The sequence below is a fragment of the Eucyclogobius newberryi genome, unplaced genomic scaffold (assembly GCF_026437365.1).
Source record: "Eucyclogobius newberryi isolate DKJ021-1_F unplaced genomic scaffold, fEucNew1.0.hap1 SCAF_18, whole genome shotgun sequence".
NCBI lineage: Eukaryota > Metazoa > Chordata > Actinopteri > Gobiiformes > Gobiidae > Eucyclogobius > Eucyclogobius newberryi.
Genome location: NW_027315812.1, coordinates 26,093,569 through 26,114,270, shown reverse-complemented (window position 1 = coordinate 26,114,270; position 20,702 = coordinate 26,093,569). Strand labels below are relative to the sequence as shown.

The following is a 20,702-nucleotide window of genomic DNA, read 5'->3' as shown; positions in this document are numbered from 1 at the left end:
AATATAACAAAAACACTTCTTTACTGTAAAGCTGAATGTGGCTTTTGATGCATTCCATTATCAGAGCCGCTGTCAAAAACACTATTATTCTGTGAACTGACCTGAACCTCGCTGTAAACATTGGGCCCATTCACGGCTACAGTCTGTGGGATACAAGGCAGCAGTATGCATCCAAAAGCATCAGCAGACACACGGCTTTCTCACAGACATATCTGAGCATCACGCGGACGAAAACAAGGAACGAAAAATGTGTAGAAAGAACCAAGGGCAGAATGGTTGAATTATCAGTTAAACAAAAAAAAACAGCAATGTAATGGATCTTTTTAAATGCAGAAAAATAATTCAGCTACGTGTAAGTACGAAGTTTGTCCTGTAATTTTCAACATATTTTTCAAATTTTCTTCACAAACTGCTTCTTGAATGATGAATCCTCTATATTTATAACAGGTATCATACGGGCAAATGTAGTAACAATTAGATAGCCATAAAAAACATGTCACTTTAATTTAAGAAAACAAAGCTGTTGTCATCTATTTTGATTTGTCTGATAATGAATTAGACAACCATATATATTCAATTTCATTAATTTCATTTATTTCATTTATTTCATTTATTTCATTTATTTCATTTATTTCATTTATTTCATGTGTTTAATGTGTTTAGTTTATTTAATGTATTTATTTCGTTTATTTCGTTTATTTCATTTATTTCAATATTTCATTTATTTCATTTATTTCATTTATTTCATTTATTTCATTTATTTCATTTATTTCATTTATTTCATTTATTTCATGTATTTAATGTATTTAGTTTATTTAATGTATTTAGTTTATTTAATGTATTTATTTCATTTATTTCATTTATTTCATTTATTTCATTTATTTCATTTATTTCGTTTATTTCATTTATTTCGTTTATTTCAATATTTCATTTATTTCATTTATTTCAATATTTCATTTATTTCATTTATTTCATTTATTTCATTTATTTCATTTATTTCATTTACTTCATTTACTTCATTTATTTCATTTATTTCATTTATTTATCAAGGCGGCATTTGTCCAACAGAATCAGATATAAACTGTTCCAGATTTCTACTCTACTTTGCCATCTGTCTATTCTTGTTCCCTTCTCTTTCAACATTCTCTCCATGTACCTCTCTCTCTCTCTCTCTCTCTAACCCTAACCCTCTTCTCTTCCATTGATCCAGGTAAAGGGGGGTGATTAGTGGATCCGCTGGGGCCCATAGCTGCAAAGGGCCGTGGGTGGACAGGAGCGGGTAATCACTGTAAAGACGCAGTGTTGAGGAGGAAAGAACGCTCACCAGGGGCCCACCACCCGGACAATTCAAACAGAGCTCCTATCACCCGCCACGCCGATACCATTGATCGGAACATTTAGTTGATTGGCTCAATTCTCTGAAAGGAAAAAATAACACTCCAGTTGGGGTTTGAAAGGGCCTGGAGGCATGTGGGTGTTAGAAGCTCTTGTTTGAAGCCTTGTTTAAACTGCTTATTCTTAGTTTTTTGCTCTTTGAACCTATAAACCATAAACGACATTGTCCAATCTGCACCAAAAGTGGTTTTATTATTTGATTTCATTTAATCCACTTAATTCATGTGGAACATTTATCTTCAAATGAGGTCTTCTCTTACTAAAGCAAGTGTTTAGTCTGACAAGGATGTAAAACCAAGGCACTCTGGTGGGTTGAAGCCTTTATTTAAACAGGACTTAACTATTTAAAAAGCCTTTTTCTTAGTTTTCTTTATTTATTTATGCATTTTGTCTATTTATTTATTTATGCATCTATTTATTTATTTTTTGTTAAGGATTTTTTTTGGCCCGCAGTGTGAAATAGAAATGAGAGGGGGAAGGACATAAAAGCAAATTGTCGGAGCCGGAATCAAACTCACAACTCCAGCATCTGTGTTATCCACTCAGCATCATGACATATACATTTACAATATTTTTTACAACTTTCGTTAAGATTACGTTTACTCAGATACTGTGTAAAATATTCTTTAAAAGATCTAAGATGTCAACATATCCAACTTTAAACTATTAAATACTGAAAAACGTGTAATAATGTTTCCTTGCTGTTATGTAAGGGAATTAAAGAAGACATTTTAAATGTAAGACTTTCCCCTGCAGTGTCTTGCTATAAAGGCGACATATTATGCAAAATGGACTATTATTGTGTAGTGTTTTTCACTGAAATACTCAAACTTGAGTGATTCTGCATCGTTAAAAATAAAAACAAAATACATTATCCTCTCCCATATCAATGCTCACATTCATTCTTAAAAAATGCTTAAAAAAAATCAACACATAAAGCTTGGTACTGTGATCTGTCAACATGGTCTGGCACTTTGTAGTGATGACATTTACTCTGACGTACTATAAAGGGGAAGTCAATGAGCTGGTGTAGTCGTTTTTGATCAATATTGTGTTTAACGTTACCAATGCTACGTCGTCCAAAACTATCAATAGTTGGCGTCTATGCCACAGACGTAAACTAGGGCCTTTTGTTCAGAATATCAGGCACATTTTCCATACAAACCTTGGCTCATCTACAAAATAGTGTACTTTTCACCTTTCAGCACTGCCTTGGAGACTCCTTGATTAGTTTTTGGTGCACGTCCAAAAAACACGGCACCACTTGTATTTTCTGACTTGATTCCAGTTTCCTGACTCGACCCTCGAAGAGCACATGTTCCAGGTGGCAGCAGAAGGCAACGGGCCGGAAACGGTGTCTGGGTCTGTCCTCTCTGTCCCTCTATGTCTCTCGCACTCTCTCTCTCTCACTCACTGAGCATGTTAATGGGCCTGTGGACACATGTGAGGGGGACATGGACAGATCTGTACACACTGCAGAGTACAAGTAGACCGAGAGGGCACTGGCAGGAGGCAAGGAAGACAAGAGAGTAGGAAGAAGGATAAGAGTGTAGTTTTTCCTGCGGAAGGAGGGTCTAAGGACAGGGACGATTATCCATTTGCTAAACTACTGTGAACATTGATTAATCTGCTTCTCTAGTTCATTGTCGTCCATCGAGGCAACTGCTGCTGTGAGTTTGGGCGTTACAAAAATAAACTGCATTGAATTGATCATGAGGATAGGATGATAAGAGGACAGGAGAATGAGAGGACGGAAGGATAGGAAAATAGGGGGAAGGAGGATGAGAGGACAGTAGGATGAGAGGATAAATCGACAGAAGGATAAGAGGATAGGGGACAGCAGGATAGCCGGACAGACGGACAGGAGAACAGGAATACATCTGGACAGGACGATAAGGTGATGGGACATAGGAGGACATCGAGGGAGGAAGAGGAGGTCTGGGGGACAGAGTGGTGCTTAGAAATAATCAGGGAACCGTAAGATGCGCTTATGATCGATATTTTTGCTAAGTATTGACACTTTTCGATATTTCTGTCAGTATTGATATATTGGTATAATTCTGCCCATCACTATTTTTTACTTTTTTAACCAGAGAAACAAACTAGTTGACATTTCTACACTGGAACTCCAACATTGTAGCTCATTTACACATCAACAAGTCAATCTGATGTGAGGGATTTTACATCATAAGTGTTTGCATCATGGTTTACTTCACTTTGAATTCAGGTGCCCAAATTCCGGAATTCATGCCAATTTCTCTGCGCTCTGGGCGAAGCATGCAGCCACTTCTCCAGACAGAGCACATTCAATTTGCACCTCAGCGTGAGAAGACAGCACCTCGCTGCTCTTTTCAATTAGACGAGCGGAAGGTAAAGGTGTGTTGGCAACCACCTTTTACAAAAACCCTAGCGCCATGTACTGACAGACTTCTATATACCTCCATAATCTGTCAGCTTTTGTCTACAGAGTGTGTTTCGGTGGATTCTTCACCTCCACAGAACCTCATGAATGTGGCATAAAAAAGGGTGACTAAGTCGGTTTATTTTGGGATGTAAAAGAGGAGTTCAAGCAGAGTACGAGGACCACCTGCCAGTTTCCAATGATACTCTGAAACCTTTGATTTAAGAATCAGACGGAACAAAGCTGTGTCTGAATGACTGGGCTGAAAGGAACAGGAAAAGCTCTTGACAAATAATGGAGCAGATACTTCTAAGTCGAAGCGGCTAAACAAAAGTGCAGCACATTGAAATATATATATTGGGTTATTGAGGTCATTTTTCAAAATTTGCAGTAAGAAGTACTACCGTTTGAGTTGAGCAAAAATGGGTCCGAGCTCTGCATTTGGCATCTTGGCCATATTTTGTACTGAACTTTTGTACTTTGTGTCTTTTCTGAAGGGAGAAAGTAGGAACGTTAACCACATAAATACTGACCAAGAATGTTGTGACTGGAAATATCTGAACTAAAGCTACTCCCTGTGGTGGTAGGAGTAAGTGTATAAGTATCAGTAGGAGTGCTTTGTAGCTTTGAAAGTATTAAATGGTTACATTCATATAGCGCTTAATGCACTCAAAGCTCTATATAAATGTGACCATTTTGGAAGTATTAGCGGCTGAACGAAGTAACTCATTCAACTGGAGTAAATTGACAGCATGTATATGTATTTACTCGGGTAAAAAAAAAGTCTGATGTAAAATAGAAGCAAAACTAGATACTTATTTGATAACAATTTGCAATTCAGAAGGAGAATGTGTTTTTTAACCGCCGAAATAGTAACATTGTATAAGAATCTGGAGTTAGTGTCCAAATAAGAGTATAGTGGGAACATTTACAAGGCCAGTAAGAATCAAACTGGAATAATACAATAATTAGATCTGATTTCTGGTGTTTGTTTACATGCACAAGTGAAATCTGATCGCCGCAAACACCAATTAGTGGATTTTAAGAGTAGCTGATGTATTTGGAAGACAAAGTACAATGCATTTTAAAATTTCAGTTTGCCCTTTTGTTCTTATTATTATTCTTATAAAAAACAGCACATTTGTGAATAATCAGCAATAAATCTGATTACTCACATCAAGAAGGAACCGTTTACATGACCTTTCAATAATCTGATAACTCCGAAATCAGATATCGTGCTTGTAAAGATAACTACAATTAGATGTATTTTTCAGTGGCATGTTTGTGCATACTTTATTATAATTGGACATACCAGAAACATGAGACATTTTCTGTTCGATGACACTGTGTTCCAGATCTCTAAATACAGTCTCTACATGTACTTTTACTTCCAATAACTACCCTAAATCACTACCCTTTTACAATCAACGCGACCAAACTACACCTGCTCGATAACGCCTGTCATTTTGTTCAATTTGCGCTGTCAGTTGCCATGGTAATTACAATACCTATACTTAATACAATCGTTCCTCGTGCACAATCAGAGCAGTTTGAGACGGAAAGAAAGAAAGGAGGAGACGTCGAGCAAGGAAACAGGCGACGCGCTTCGGTGGCTAATCAATACCGAGTGAGTTGAGATAAAACAAGCTCTAAAACATGGGAGCTATTTGCTCTTTTTAAACTGAAATATGAAGTTTACTATTTCAAGGAATCGACTTACTGCCATCCACAATAACTCTCTACCTGGGCCCGGTCTTAATTCTCGAGGAGCAAAGCCATTTCATTCCATTTACCTCCACGTCGGGGTCTATTTGTGGGCCAGGCAAGATAATGGAACAGAGAAGAGCGGGAGAATGGGTTAGAGAGAGCTTTGGCTGTCTTTAAAGTATGTACAGGTGGAGAATAATGCGGCGCAAAAAGTAGTCAAAGTCGGACGGAGCAGTGCCATAAGAAGTGTAGTAATGCGTTAGTTTTGGTTCTCGCCTCAATCCCAGAGCACGGTTTGTTTCCCAGTCGCTTCTTCTTCTTCTTCTTCGTTATAAGAAGTTATACTAATTTAGTTTTAGTGATGTTTTTCATTGCTTGAGGACAGGCCTACACGTGCTTATTGTATGGTATTGCATTGTGGTAATCTGTTAACATAACAATATAGATAAAGCTCAGTCAAACATATTCACTTTGCTTGTTTATTTGATATTTTAATGAATACGTTACTGTTCTCAACAACGCTGCGCACAAGGTTATACAATAATGTTAAACGCAAGAGTACTTTAACGCATCACTTTAATAACAAAGTAGCGCAGTAACGTAAACGCGTTAGTTTTCAAGGGCAGTAACGAGGTAATGTAAAGATACCCAACAATGATAAGGAGTATAGTTGCAATTTGAAGTATCGACTATATAGGAAGTAAGAATACAGCATAAGAGGCAAAAAATGAGGCATGTAAGACAGTTGTGGCTGGAGATTTTGTTGGAGTAATGATACAACAGCAGCTGCAGTAACAGAAGTAGATGTAAAAGTACTATGAGTAGAAGGAGTAGCAGTGGCAAGCAGTAATAAAAGTAATGAATAGAGGTGTGGTATTGCAGTAGTAGTAGTTTACATGCCAGGAAAGCTTTATTTAAACTTTAAAGAAGAACTAATATTTTTTTACCTTATTAAATGTCTTTGTAACTCTGTGTAGTGGTTAAATATGTATTTTCCGGGTATTTTAATGTGTTTCATGAAATACATACCGCTAAAATAACCATTTCCCAACGCCTCCGTCGCCCACTGCTCGGCCTTCGCGTCCAGGTACTTCAGCAGCTCTTAAGTATCCCGAGCGTGGAGCTGTCAGTCAGGGCCCCGCGGCTGCGTGTGCTCGGCCCTAACCTGACGATGTGCGCCTCCAACCACCGCTGTCACTACTGCCACCGCAACCAATATGTCTGAGCCTGTCTGGTCTGTCTGCGCCGCACCAGAGGACGCTGGGAAACAGGAACAGACGGCAGCCTCCGGGAAAACGCCGTAAATACACTGACAAATGCCGCAGAGTCACGAAGAGGTGGTAAGATGTGAAAGCGGTGGAGTGCGAAGAGCTTCCGTCAATGTAAACGGTTATGACAACTACTGGAGGAGTGAGAGTAAGCAAGAGTGTGCTTTTTTCATTCACAGAGCAGTAAATATGGCATACATGATATGTCAGTTTAAATGGCTCTCTAAATAATGTTAATGTAATTCTACTCAACAGTACACAGTAATGTCTTCTATATTTTTGTATATCAAGCAAAAACATAAATGTCCTGCGGTGTGACTGTAGCACTTTATTAAAGCTTTTCTAGTTAATAAACATTAATAAACTTTACTAAAACTACAGTTTTATATCAGATTTAAAGTGCCTTTGACTAAACACATTGAAATTACCCATCAAACACTGGACAAAATCTCATCTAATGACTTTATTGTGTTGAATTAAAGTTTAGAATGTCAAAAAAGTTGTTTCTTTGTGTAAATTCTACATAGTGTCCTTAGCGTGATGTCACTTTCTACAGATTTTTCATTGTTTTCTCAACAGATACCAACTCGATTGGTGTAAAACTATAATGTATATGTAAAACAGCATAAATATGCCAAATAAACTGGGATTCAACTGTCAACCTTCCAGTTATAAGGCGACCGTTCCACCATCTGAGCCATTATTAACTTTGCAGGAATCAGAAAAAATGTCAAAAGTTCTAAATCCCACTACATTTAAATATTTATGTCTGTCCTCTACCAACTTTATAACTAACTTTTACATTTCCCCATACAAATTCAGCAATCACGCACATCATGTTACATTATTTTGCTTTCCCTCCCGTCTCCTGATAATTTGAAATAGCAGAATTGTGGCGGTTTAGAGAGATCAAGAGCTGTCACGGAGCACCGTAGGCTTGGGTTAATGAGGCTACGACTTGGAGGCAGCCTGAAGATAGAGAAGAAAGAGAGATGACATTTTTAACCCGCCGCCAGACACTAGCAGGGTACGGATCTGATAACTCCAGTCCTCCGAACCCACTCCACCCCCGCGACCCAAAAAACTTTCACTATTTAGAGCTTTGTAGTCTGAAGAGGTGCAAACTTTTCAATCATGTTTTTTTTTTTCTGACAACAGAGTGCTAAAAGGTACACATGGGGAAATTGAAAACAACAAATTTGAAGATGCACTTGAGTGAAGGGGCAGGAGGACTATTTCCTGTAAGTATACAAGAAAGTCTTAGGAGTATTGAGAGTGGGATTATAATATAGATATACAATTATTGAGTGAAAATAACGGAAGAACTCTTTTGTTTTTTAAATAAACAAAATAATACAAGTATGTTACAAAGACAAATCACTCCGCGAGACGGAAACACAACAAATAAGTAGTTCTCCAAAAAGAGTTCTCAAGAATTTTAGAGAAAAAAACCCGTCGCTATAAAGACGGACCTTGAAAAATGGACTCTTATCCCATACTTCAATTTTTTTTACTCAGATTTCTCTATCTATTCCAAACTCTAACCATTTCCATCCCAAACCAGTCATTTAAATACAGGCTCTCACTCAAACTATACAAAGAAGTTTAAATCTTGAAGAAGATGTATTATTATATTACTTAATAAAAACAAGTCTGCCCCTTTAAGTGATGTTGCCCTATGGAGCGCTTCAGTTCACGACAGAGGAACAGGAACAGAGACTTTTTGTTTTCTTTTTTCCGTCAAATGGATTGTGTCAAATTGGCTGCCAAATCCTACATGTGTCACCATTTAAGAAAATAAAATTGCAGAACGAAGTAAGTAAATATCAGTGGGCATGACAGAGTGTGCTTTGTCTGTTTATTTGGTGCATTTTAATGAACATACATGATACACATGCTGTAAACACACTGGATTGTAGCCGTGGGCTCATTTCCATATCCGTTGTCCCTGATTCACTCTTACAACGCACTAGCATATTATTGTACATGTTTTTTAGTGCTAGGGGAAACCTACGCAGACATGGAAAGAACATGCAAACTCCACGCAGAAAGGCCTCACCACTCAGGACCCCCTAAACCCAATCCCAGGACCTTCTTGCTGTGAAGCCAGAGCAATAACCGTTAAGATACTCAAATATGCATGAATCAGTAATGAATATAAGTTTGAGTGGTTTAATGACAAGGGGGGCAATTATAATATGATTAAAAGCTAAAGGTCTCCTTCCGTCTCCCAAAAGGGACATTGTGAAGTAGAGCCGAATCTCTCTGTGATGTCATCAATATGCGGCGTACCATTTAAAACACAGAGGCAGTTAAGTAATAGAACATATAATAACCAAATAGAGGTGTTATGTTGGTGTTAGGTAATATTTATTGTCAAATCAGAACTGTAATGTGTAATTTATATGAATTTTGGCCCTTGTTTATAATATGGTTGCTAGGTAAAAGCTGTGGAGTAACATTTATAAACTTTACCAAAATTGTCAAACTGGGGACAACTAAACTAAATGTTTAGTAAAATCTGAAACATAATCATGTTCACTACATATTAGTGAAATCTGCAGTCTAACCTGTCTTATTCACTTTAAGTCTGAAATGTATACTAATGTATGCATTTACTTTGAATGAAGGAACTATAACTTGTATATTGTATCAAAAAAGAAACCTTTAACTTTTCTTTTTCTTTTCTTCTTCTACATATATTTTTTTTCATGAATATGCTGAGGCTAATACATCCATCAAAAATAAATAAATAAAGGTCCATGCTCCTGGCCAGACAACCTATTCAGCGCTAACCCGATAGCATCACCGTTAGCCTCTCGCGCGCATGTGAAAGGTCTGTCGATGGCCACATGACAGCCGCGATCGCTCCAGGATTGAATTGCCAATTCCAATTCCACGCTGGGAGCTCAGATTTTAGCTAGCGATGTCAACGGGCGCTGGATGGGAATTGACCGAGTGAAACCGCGCCGGCTTGGCTGTGACGCTAATCCCCGCAAACAATACTCGCGGATGCTAGCTGAAGAGAGGGGACGCAAGGCTAGGAGATGAGGATGGACTTTACAGAGACATGGAGGGGAGAAAAGCTAGGTTGGATGTGCGAAAGGATCAATGCGCGTCAGATTAACAGACATGTCTAATTTAAGATTAAAACAGACGCTTTTTCATTCAAATGTGGGGTTAGCAGGTCAACCACACTTCTTATTAGTGAACGTAGCTGAGGAGGTAAAGAATAATCAAGGGCGAATAGCATTACAACTATAATAGAAAAACAAAATCATCAGTTAGTAGAGGGATGGGATGAGACCAGTCACAATAATGGGAGCAGGAGGATCCCATGATCGACACTGAGATCCAGCAGGACTAAGACTGAGACCATGCCATGTCATGTGTTACTTTAATAAGAGCAGTCTCAGTGCTGTGATACGACCGGTATCCAGACTGGAAAAGATCAATCATTCTGTATGAGGGAGTGAGTAAGCTGTTGATAGACAGCTTTTTCAAGGATTTTTCCGAGAAAGAGCAGGTTTGAGACAAGCCGATAATTATTCATTACTGTAGCATCAAGACTGTTCTTCTTTGGGAGAGGCTTAATGACTGTGGTTTTCAAAGCCCTAGGACTGTCCCAGACTGTAGTGATATACTGAATATTTCAGTATGTCACTACAGTCTGAGTGATGCTAACAAACTGCTCAGCACAGACTTTAAAAATCTGGTGGGCAACACATCAAGGCAGCATGTAGATGATCTCCTGGACAGTGTTGTCAGCCACAGGGGAAACTTGCTCTAGGGGTCTAGCTGGCTGTTGAATTGTTATTTGCCTTGTGGAATTGATAGTATTTTTTATTCCCTGTCCCTTATCACTAAAAAATACTGCAAACTCATTACACTTGAAAGTGGAAACTCCAATGGCAGTTGAGCTGGGATATTTGTCAATATTTTTTCCTGTAGAATAATCACCTTTCACATGACCCATGCTTAGAGATGTGACTCACCCATGCGCCCGATCATGCTGCCCCCCCGCGGAGTGGAGACGTTGTCCAGGTCGATGCTCTCGTACAGGGAGTGGGAGATGCGGCGCTCGTGGTTGTCAAGCAGAGAGCCACTGGACACTTCAGACAGTGGAGGACTGACCGGCACATCCTGTCAACACAAGGACATTGATTTTTACTCTGCAATATCCAGGCTTTGGTATGTTTTAATTACGTTGCGTTCACATGACATCACAACATTTTAAAACAGAGCAGTAATGTATTCTAGGGCACATGAACTGCACCAAGGACAAGGCAAAAAACAATAGTCTCTTCACATACAACGCTAGCAAAACATGATTTGGACTCGATTACATATGCCAGTAATGAGCCTATGCATTTTTATACTGTGGTATCAGCCAGCAATATACTGTAAATGAGAACTTTGCACATAAATGTCTTGAAACTGGGTGCTTTAGAGGATAGAAAACATTCACCTGTTGAAGACCTAGAACTGAAATGTCCTTTATTTCCTAATAACTTCACTATTTGCAACGTGGACAGCGTGCAGGATTCTTTCTTAATCTTTTCTTGATAAAAATACCATTCAATCAGTTTAAGACTATTGGCTGTAATGTGTTTTTCAACTAACTCTCTCTCCATAGTAACAGTGATAGTACTCTTCACCCCAAACAGAAATAGCTGTGTAGTATAATAAAGTCATGTAAGGAAGTATATTTGAAGATGCAGTGACTTCCCAATATTGTGCAACTATTAAATTTGTAGAGGCAAGTTGTTGTGATGTCCAGCCCGGCTTACATGGTATTTTCTTCTCCATCAGCGTGACTAAACCCTACAGGCGTCCAGCTCTATGGATTTAACATGAGCTGATAAACACAAGTGAGTCCAGCAATAAGCTAAAGTGAATGAACCACAGCTGGCCCAATGTGAAAATAGGCCTGCGTCAGTTAATCAATAATATAGAGGAATAAGCTGAACTAGGCATCCTCAAAAGGACTGCAAAGTATAGCTAGAAGTACAAATAGGCATGTTGTTATATAATGGACACATTTTTAGAGGAAACAATTGAAAGTCTGATGCGCCCTAATTTCGCCACTTGAATTACATCGATGTATCACCTTTCTACCGACGCACATGTATCGTACACACCGATGTATCAGGCAAACCGGTCTATCTTCCCGTCGCTACTTTAGACCCTTTCAGTGTTTGCAAACGAAACGATGTGTTCCATAATCCAGGTTCTATTCCAGGAGAGTTAGCGCTAATGGAGTTTCAATGGGAGAGTTAGCGTTAGCCTCCAAACTATTCAAAAACCAGGGCCGTTTTGGCTACTGACAAGCACTCAACCACACAAGAGTAGCACCAGAGCCTTGTTAGAAAGCATTAGCACGCGTAGGCTAGAAGTGTTTTGTGTCGATTGCTATCTTTGGTGATTAGCGCTGTGAAATTAGCGTACATGCTAACAACCCTGTAATAAACAAATCAAACATTATTCTGGACAATAATGCGCCAAAACATAGCCACAACAGTTTGACTATGAAATGTACATCGAGCGCCACACAATAAGTGAACTTTAGAAACTAGGGGTTGACGTTAGATATTAATAGTTATTACTCCTTTGCAAGTTTGATTTAACATATAAACAACAACCACGTGTCTGCACTGGAATGAAAAAAGATGTATCGTATTGTCTGGACTATAAGTCGCACTGGAGTATAAGTCGCACCAGCCAAAAAATGCATAATAGAGAAGAAAAAAACATATATAAGTCGCACTGGAGTATGACATGTGTTGCAAGTGTGAAAATAACAAATAATATCACATATAAGTCGCTACGGAGGTCGCAATACTGACCTAACCTAATACTGATGTGCAATTCTGTCGTATGTGCAATTACTGTGAAATTCATGTGCAATCCATGTGCTGTCGTGACACATATTCATGTGCAATTACTGTCGGGATCACATGCAATGGTATTTATTTATTTATTTATTTGTCTATGGGAGTTTTTATTTATTTATAGGAGATCTTCTACTGAAAGTGTTTTTCAGACTTCCTATAAGTGATCTGTTCTTCTGTATCTACCTCTGTATCTACCTGCGTTGCACCAATGAAATTTCCCCATGTGGGACAATAAAGGATTATCTTATCTTAAGTATATAAGTATAAATATAAGTATATAACTATGAAAAAAGGTGTGACTTATAGTCCGGAAACTACGGTATTTATTTATTTGCTTTCCAATGAATATAGTAGAATATTCAAGCAAGTAAGAGGCTGCATTTGCATCTATTCTAAACATATCACTCCTGGAAGGGTCGAGAGGTGTTGTGTTCCTATCTGTGCTCCTTGACAACTTATAATTCAAGTGATTTTGATATGATTGATAAGGAGATTGAAGTGTCTTGCCCAACAACACAATGGCAGCACAGAATACATATTAAGAATCTTCTTGCACAATTTAAATACTTGGATAACATAGTACAGTACCAGCCAAATCCATTTACCATTTGGAGGAAGTAAAAAAAAAGAACAGAAAAAACTCAACAAAGAGACCGCAGCTTTGGCCTAATTTCCCACAGTGCTTTGCGGCCGCCTCTGGGCAGCCATGGGAATGCACGGAGGAAGGACCATCTGATCTATTACGGATCGCTCCCTCTCGCTCCCTCTCGCTTCTGCACCTCCAGCGGACTTTAAACCAGGAGACCCAGGCTAATATTGATGTCTCCCAACAGTTGGCTGGCTCGGGGCCCGGAGGAGAAGGGCCGAGGAGATCAGACAAGGCAAGCAGCCCAAACACAATAGAGACCCAGAGTAAACAAGACAAGATCAGAAGGAAAAAGCTGCATTGTGGGGCATCGTCAGGGCCAAGTTTGGATTCCGCATGGGACTTGTTCAAATTGTTCCTTCAGGAGTAACTTTACTTACGCCTGAGAGGTTTAAAATGGAAGCAACAGAAACTTTTAGAGGGCAGATTAGATGTAGAGATGTTAAGATAAGATAAGATATTCCTTTATTGTCCAATGCTTTGCCTGAAATGTTCCACAGTGTGGTATTCAACATATCTCTATCTTATATGCATTATGTTCTATAACAGAGGTGAACATTCTTACAGTGAGTGGACCCTGAGAGCCACATTAAATGGGATAAAGCTTTTTTGAATTAAAACACATAAATACATTAACAAATATGATTAGAAAATATTGAATACATTTATTTGCATGTACTCAAATTAAAAAGATTTTTCAAAGATGACTTCAAAAACAAATAAAACACTTTTAGGAAACGTTATAAGTTAAGAGTTAAGTGTTGTCTAAAGGAATATTTAAGAGGACAACAGATCAAATTTAGCTACAGCGCTAACTTTGGTATAATTATGTTGAAGCTGCTGCTGATGTATTGATTAAGAATGCACTGTCCCACGTCAAAAAATAAATAAAAATTGAGGGGACAACAATATAACATGGTTAAAAACAACAAAAAATGAAATTCAGCATATTGCAATGTGCTCTTTGTTTTATATAAAGTACATATATCACAACCTACTCATTTTAAAATCTTTACAAACCAAACATGAACTTACTCTTAAATATATCATTATTCAGTTTTACAGGACAATAAACAAACCTGGGACTTTTCACTACGTCTCTGATGAAATCTCCTGTTTTTCGTATGGATTTCCTTCTCTTCCTCGTGACTAATCTCCCTTAATCTAGTCATTTTCAGACAGGATTAGAGCGCTGACAGAGAAGGTGAGATATCACGGCTCTGCACCGCTTCAACACACTGGACTGCAGTTACTATACACGCCATGTTAATCTGCGGGAACTAAAATAGGGTTTACAGACTATGTCAAGCCTACAATCTTCACTTCTATCATGGAAGATGTTGACAGAGATGGTCTTAAACTGTCAACATGGGGCTAATAAAGTCGATTTCCTGGTTTGGAGCCTGTCGGTGGAGATCTAATCCAGCAAGCCTTCTGCCGTAATGCCGTAATTACAACCCTTAAGCCAGTTTGTCTACGCAGGGTCCAGCCACACCTTCCACGGCTTTCATTGTCTGGTCACATCCACCCAGAGCCCACCTAAATCCAGTGGGTTAGGGGCTGGGAAAAGTTCAGTAAAGAAGAGAAGTCCAACACTCAAGAGGGAGTGAAGAGGAGAGAGAAGTTGTTCAGTAAACAAGGGGTATAAGAGTGTAAAAGTGCTTAAACGTTAGTGAAAACAGACGTCGTAGACACATTTTTCATGGATGTGTTGGTATCATGATAAAAGTGTATGGAATGTCAATATGTAAGTAAAGATGGTGAAGGTGTACACACTTTAAAGGTGTTTTTATTGGCCTTTCAACATGCTCTTGAGTGTTGTTGCTTTGGCATTCCATGTTTTAGAGCTTAAAATAATGTTCATGTTTGTTAGCAAACCATCTAATCTCTGCAGTGGGGATGAACCATGAAAAACAGGTAGTTACTTAAAAAAATGAAACGTGCCCCTGCTTGCTAATACAGTATAAGCACAGGGCTGTAGAACATGTTTAGATGCAGAAAGGCTCAGAGTCTGGTAATTATTTATAGGCTTAAAAATGGCGTGGGATTTCTTCCTTTGACGTAGTAAATTTAAAATGCGTGTTTCTGATTCAGGATTCATTCAAATGTGAGCAACAAACTAAATACAACTCCAAGTGTCTTTATGATGAGACAATAATGTTATAGAGTAAATGTTGTGTTCTTTAAAGGTTGGTTCCACTGGGCGCAAAGAGAAAACACAGAGAAGCCTCGTGGTTTACCACAAACCAATCCATGCAACCTCAGACCTTTCTTCTGCTTCTTCGACCTCAGGCTCAAATTACCACTAGCAGTACTTTTTGCTGACGTTTTTTTTTTTTCATATGTTTTTATCAAGCCTATAACTCCAGTTCACCCTTGAAAAACCGGTCTCGTTCTCAGTAGGTTCTTACATAAAGGTTAATGAATAAATATCACACATTTATATTGAGGTCTGAATTATTGACTGTATTCACCACCAATCTATGACCTTTGCTCTGCCCTTTACTTCATCAGTGTTTCAATATGCGGGCCTTGATGAAAACACTCTGGATACTCTGGGTTAGAGCATTTACCCAAGGACCCATTGGTCACTGGTTGTTGTGTTCTTGGGCAAGACACCCACGTTACTGTACCTTCGCATGCATGTGGTGTGTGAGCTTCTGGAGGCGTGTGTGGCTACAGAAGAGTCTTACCACCACCACCAGCACCATATCATTTGATTATTAAAGGGAAAAAAGTCCCTTCATAGGACACTAACACACGTGAAAGGGCAGGTTTGTATTTCTGCTCTGCTCCTTGCTCGCTCCCTGTCTCTCGTCTCTCCTGCAGTGGTCAGCTCGATACTAATAAAAGCATAATTTACTCGGCCCGGACCCTTGATTGATAGCTCTCTGAATGCGGCATCGATCAGCTCTGCTCTGATCCCAGCCTGCGTCTTCTGTTAGGCCCGGCCACTTCCTTCCCTCCTGTCTCGGCGCATAAGTGTCTTCTGCCTGAGAAAGAGCAATGCTGTTCCAGGCGGTTACGGACAGGGCCGGCCGAGTGTTGTTGATGCTGCATTAGTGGGACTTTAATAAACAGAACAAGCTATGGCTATACTCCCACTCGCTCTCAGACCACTCCCAAGTCGATACAGAGGAGGATAAATAGTGATTAAGCAGTTTGGGGGGGACTGGATGTCTCTGGGCTGAACACAACACTGACGTTTCCGAAACAGTGATGCATTATTGAAATAAGAGCAAAGAAAGGCACTAAAGTATTTATACATTTCAATGACAGGATTTTATGTGAATCCTCAACATATTTGTATTTCTGTCAAGCCCTATTCGGATAAGATTTGTTTTACCCAAGGATGTCTGTAGAGTTTAATTATTGTGTTTTTTGAGAGCATTTGAACGAGATTAGTATGTCGATAATTCACTATTTTTACCAACTTTAATCTGGAAATGACTAATAAACACAGTGAAATATGACAAGAACTGATCAATTCATCCCTGTTGATAGCATTTCTTCTATTTTAGTTTGAATATTTAGCGTTATGGACCTGTATTGTAGTGTGAAATATTGTTTTTTCCCATGTTATTGCGATCAGAATCAGAATATATATTATTTTTTTTCCCATATACTTTCTTTTTTGTCTCTGTCTGGAGTGAAAACTAAACCATAAATAAAAAATAAAATGTTTTAAAAAAAATAATAAGAATGACATTCTCATGATGATATTTGTGGTCTTTAATCCAGGCTGACAAAGCTCCTCGATCCAAACTTTGCTCCAAAAGCCTTAGTTTTTAAAGTTTTAGTTGTAAACAAAACAATCATTGAATTATCCGTGGCACATTAATATTATTAAAGGACTTCAAATCTGGGCGTATAATGAACAGCAGAGACATTTTGAATCAATATTAGCTTCAAAAACAGCCCGTATCACAGGCATGAGCATCACACAGGACTAGATTATCTCCCTCTTCACAGACAAGGACGAATCGCACTAAAAACACAGACAACGTTCGTAATTATTACAATTTACCCACAGCTAATCCCGTCTGAACAGGGCTTTAGCAAGGTCTCCAAAGTGGTCAACATTCTGAACATAACAAAAACTAAACTATGATAAGATGTATGAATATTTTGAATGGCATAATAGTTAGCAGTTCAGCCTCACAGCAACAAGGTCCCGGTTCAATTCCAGTTTTGGCAGGTTTGGGTTGCACGCTTCACCAAAAACAATAGAGAAAAACAATAAAACGATATAGCCATATAGAAAAAAAATGAATCTATTTTTTTTTTTTACTTGATTGACATGTTTTCTTTCATCATTTTTAATAAAGAATCAGTCAAAGATTTGTTAAGAATGATATTTAAATGATGCACATTGTCAGACTGATGCAACAGTTCTGAGGAGAAGGCAAGAAATCAGATTTGACAACCATCCGTTTTCAATACTCTTTTTCATCAATAATTTAGCTGGAGCCTGGCTTCATGGCCAGGTAATGAGTGAACAGAATAAATACACGCGCTACTGTTCTGGACTAACAAATACTTTTCTTTTTGTTTGAGTTTGTTATGTATTTTTATGAAAGATGCCCTTTCTGTGACTTGTCCAGAGGCGATTTTAGAGTTTCAGGACCCAGGAAAGTTGAGCCAAGAAAGCAAAATTTAAAAAAAGATTCCCAATATAAATTTGGATTGAGATTACGATCCTTAAAGTCAGAGCTGTATTTTATTTTGTATTGTACCATGACATGTTTCGGCTTCACTTGGCTGCCTTCCAAGTAAAACTAATAAAACTATTATAGGGTAATTGTGGGGTGAACGATGACTTCCTCCCACTGTCCAAAGACAAGCCCCCGGTGAATGAATGTGAATGCATTTACAGTACCTATAGTCTTGTTAAACTATAAATCTCTCATTCAGCTTCTAAGTCTGCAATATGTCTAAGTTTACAGTTATTTTAGTTCATCATAATAAGAAAAAATAATCACAACTGTGTTTTTGAGGGTCTGTTTTTAATTGTGATTGATTTTTGTCACATTTGCAATATATTCGTTTGGGGAAAAAAATAAAATGATTAATTCCCGATGCTAATAAATATACTTAGTCCAAACTTTGTGAAATACATGCATTATTTGAAATGTTATTGGTATTGTGTATGTTCTTGAGTACCTTTATTTCAGCATTTCATGTTTTGGCAACTTAAAATAAATATTTTTTTACAAAAACAATATGAGGCCAGATAAACATATGAAAACAGTATAAAATAAACATTCCTAACCAGAATTAATTAAGCTTTAATTTGTAGACTCACGGAAAATTCACAGAGACACGTCACAGATTGAGAAAACGTCAAACACATCAGGGAAATCCAGAATGGAGTGTTTTTGATGCTCGTAGGGGAGATAATTTTCTCACCAAGATTCAATAAACTAAATGGAAGCTCAATATATAAGTCCAGGTGTGTTTTGGATGTTTTGGATGAGGGAACAATGTTAGAGCATGGTTAAAAGCTCAAAAAAGGCAATTTTCCCCAATATGTGCAAATAGTTCTGCAATCATCAAAATTGACTGTAAACAAAACTTACAGACTTTTACAGTGTAAATTCGGACAAAAAAACAGCCTAAATAAAAGATTCATAGCTATTTATATTCTAGTTTAGGCTGGTCTTACCCAAGAACACAAAGAGAAAATGTGCTTGGATCAGGTTACCTTCCAGTTGGCGGGCAAAAACTCCATCTATGTGACATTTTCCCTTTAATCATTAGGCATAACCTGATAAAAGTTTGCCCGCTCGCTTGATGGCCTGTTAACAAGGACATGGCAGTCTAAAAATGTGTTGTGTGATTTTCTGTCAGTCTGCAGTATTATGCCGTACAAGTCCTGTCACATCCACGTCCAGTTAAGCCACTAACCGTAATTAGCTGTCATGTACATCCAGAGCAACGGCACGCGTCAACATCACTCAAAGATATTTACAATTGGAAATACACAACATTAACAGAATGAGAATGATTTGTCCTGTTAGATGGTGTTGGCCCGTATTAAACAGCGAGTGAGCATTTTATTCTCAGAGTTAATGAACAGGGAAGTCTTTTTGTTTATATTTCAAATGATTTTTTATATATTTAAGGACTTATAAAAAACAGAGGGAAAAAAACACGACCAGAGAGAGCGCAGATGAAAAATAAAAAGCAGCAAACGTCCAACAAATAAATGTCCAAGAGAGCTCTAAAAAAACCTGCCCTATTTTATCCACAGTGTGTCAAATGTGTCAGTTTTTTCTTCTATTTTACTTTTGTCCATAATAGATGATGTAATGTTTTCTGTGTGTGAAAATATCAGAGTTTATGAGAAATATATGAGCCAAATATGAAAAAGTAAAGCGTATTTAAGTGTATTTTTTGTTATAAGAGAAAAAAGACACCTAACTTCAAAGATGAACATCGCAGCAAAAGTATAATACAAAGTGTAGTACAACCTAATTAGCTATTTTTGATCAATCAAACAATTCATGAAATAATTCTCCTTTAAACCAAATGAAAACATAAAAAATACCCTTTGACGCACGCTGTAGTGTTAGGGTCGAATCTGTTGTAGTTAAAAGTCCTTTATTGTAGGTACATAGAACCGTACACATAAATCCGATAGTAAGTCCCATTTCCATTCATTAAAAAAGTAAATAATGAGCACAGGAAGATGCAAAAAACCACAATAACCCTGTACGTCCAACTTCAATGTTCATCAAATAGGCCAAAGCTGCAGCATGTTTCGTGTTCATTTCATGTTAATTAACTGAAAAAAATCACACTTTTTTTTAACAGAACTTTGTAATTTTTCGAAAACAAATTGACTGAACCATTCATTTCATCCCCGATGCCTGACAAAGCTTTTATTTCAAGTATTTTTGGACAGAAATCTTTGCCTTTTGAATTTTGCCTCATTTAGCACCACACTTAATTCACACATTTCACTCAAATCTACACGCTGCAAAACAAACATCACGCACTGGAATCATGAAAGAAAATACAGTATATTTCATGAAATGAAAAGAAGATGGAAACGAATGATAAACAAGAAACAAGAAGAATGTTTTTGGTGAAGAAGCAACAATAAATTTGACATCGTCCTCTTGAATTTGTTCTTGTTGCTTATAACTTTTTAACACAAACACAAAACCACTCCAGCTTTCACACATATCTCTCTCGTGTCATAAATATTTCAGCAGCATAACAACAAATTCCAGCGTCGGCCCGAACACCACTTTGAAGAACGCCTTTCAAACAAAAACCAGCCCAAACAATGATAAAACATGGAAGCGAAATTGCCTTGTGACTGACGGGATAACTTCTGCGCCCTGCTCCGCTCGGCCCCCCGCTCAATTAACGCGCCCCGGAAT

General features: G+C 38.0%; 1 protein-coding gene across 1 annotated transcript in view; it reads right to left on the bottom strand.

Annotated features, from left to right (window-relative positions):
• LOC140364812 (partitioning defective 3 homolog) overlaps positions 1–20,702 on the bottom strand; it is a 554,921-nt gene that overhangs the window by 266,323 nt on the left and 267,896 nt on the right. The window contains exon 15 of the mRNA XM_072451184.1: positions 10,767–10,914. Coding sequence (XP_072307285.1) covers positions 10,767–10,914 — 148 coding nt within the window. The remainder of the gene's footprint in view (positions 1–10,766; positions 10,915–20,702) is intronic.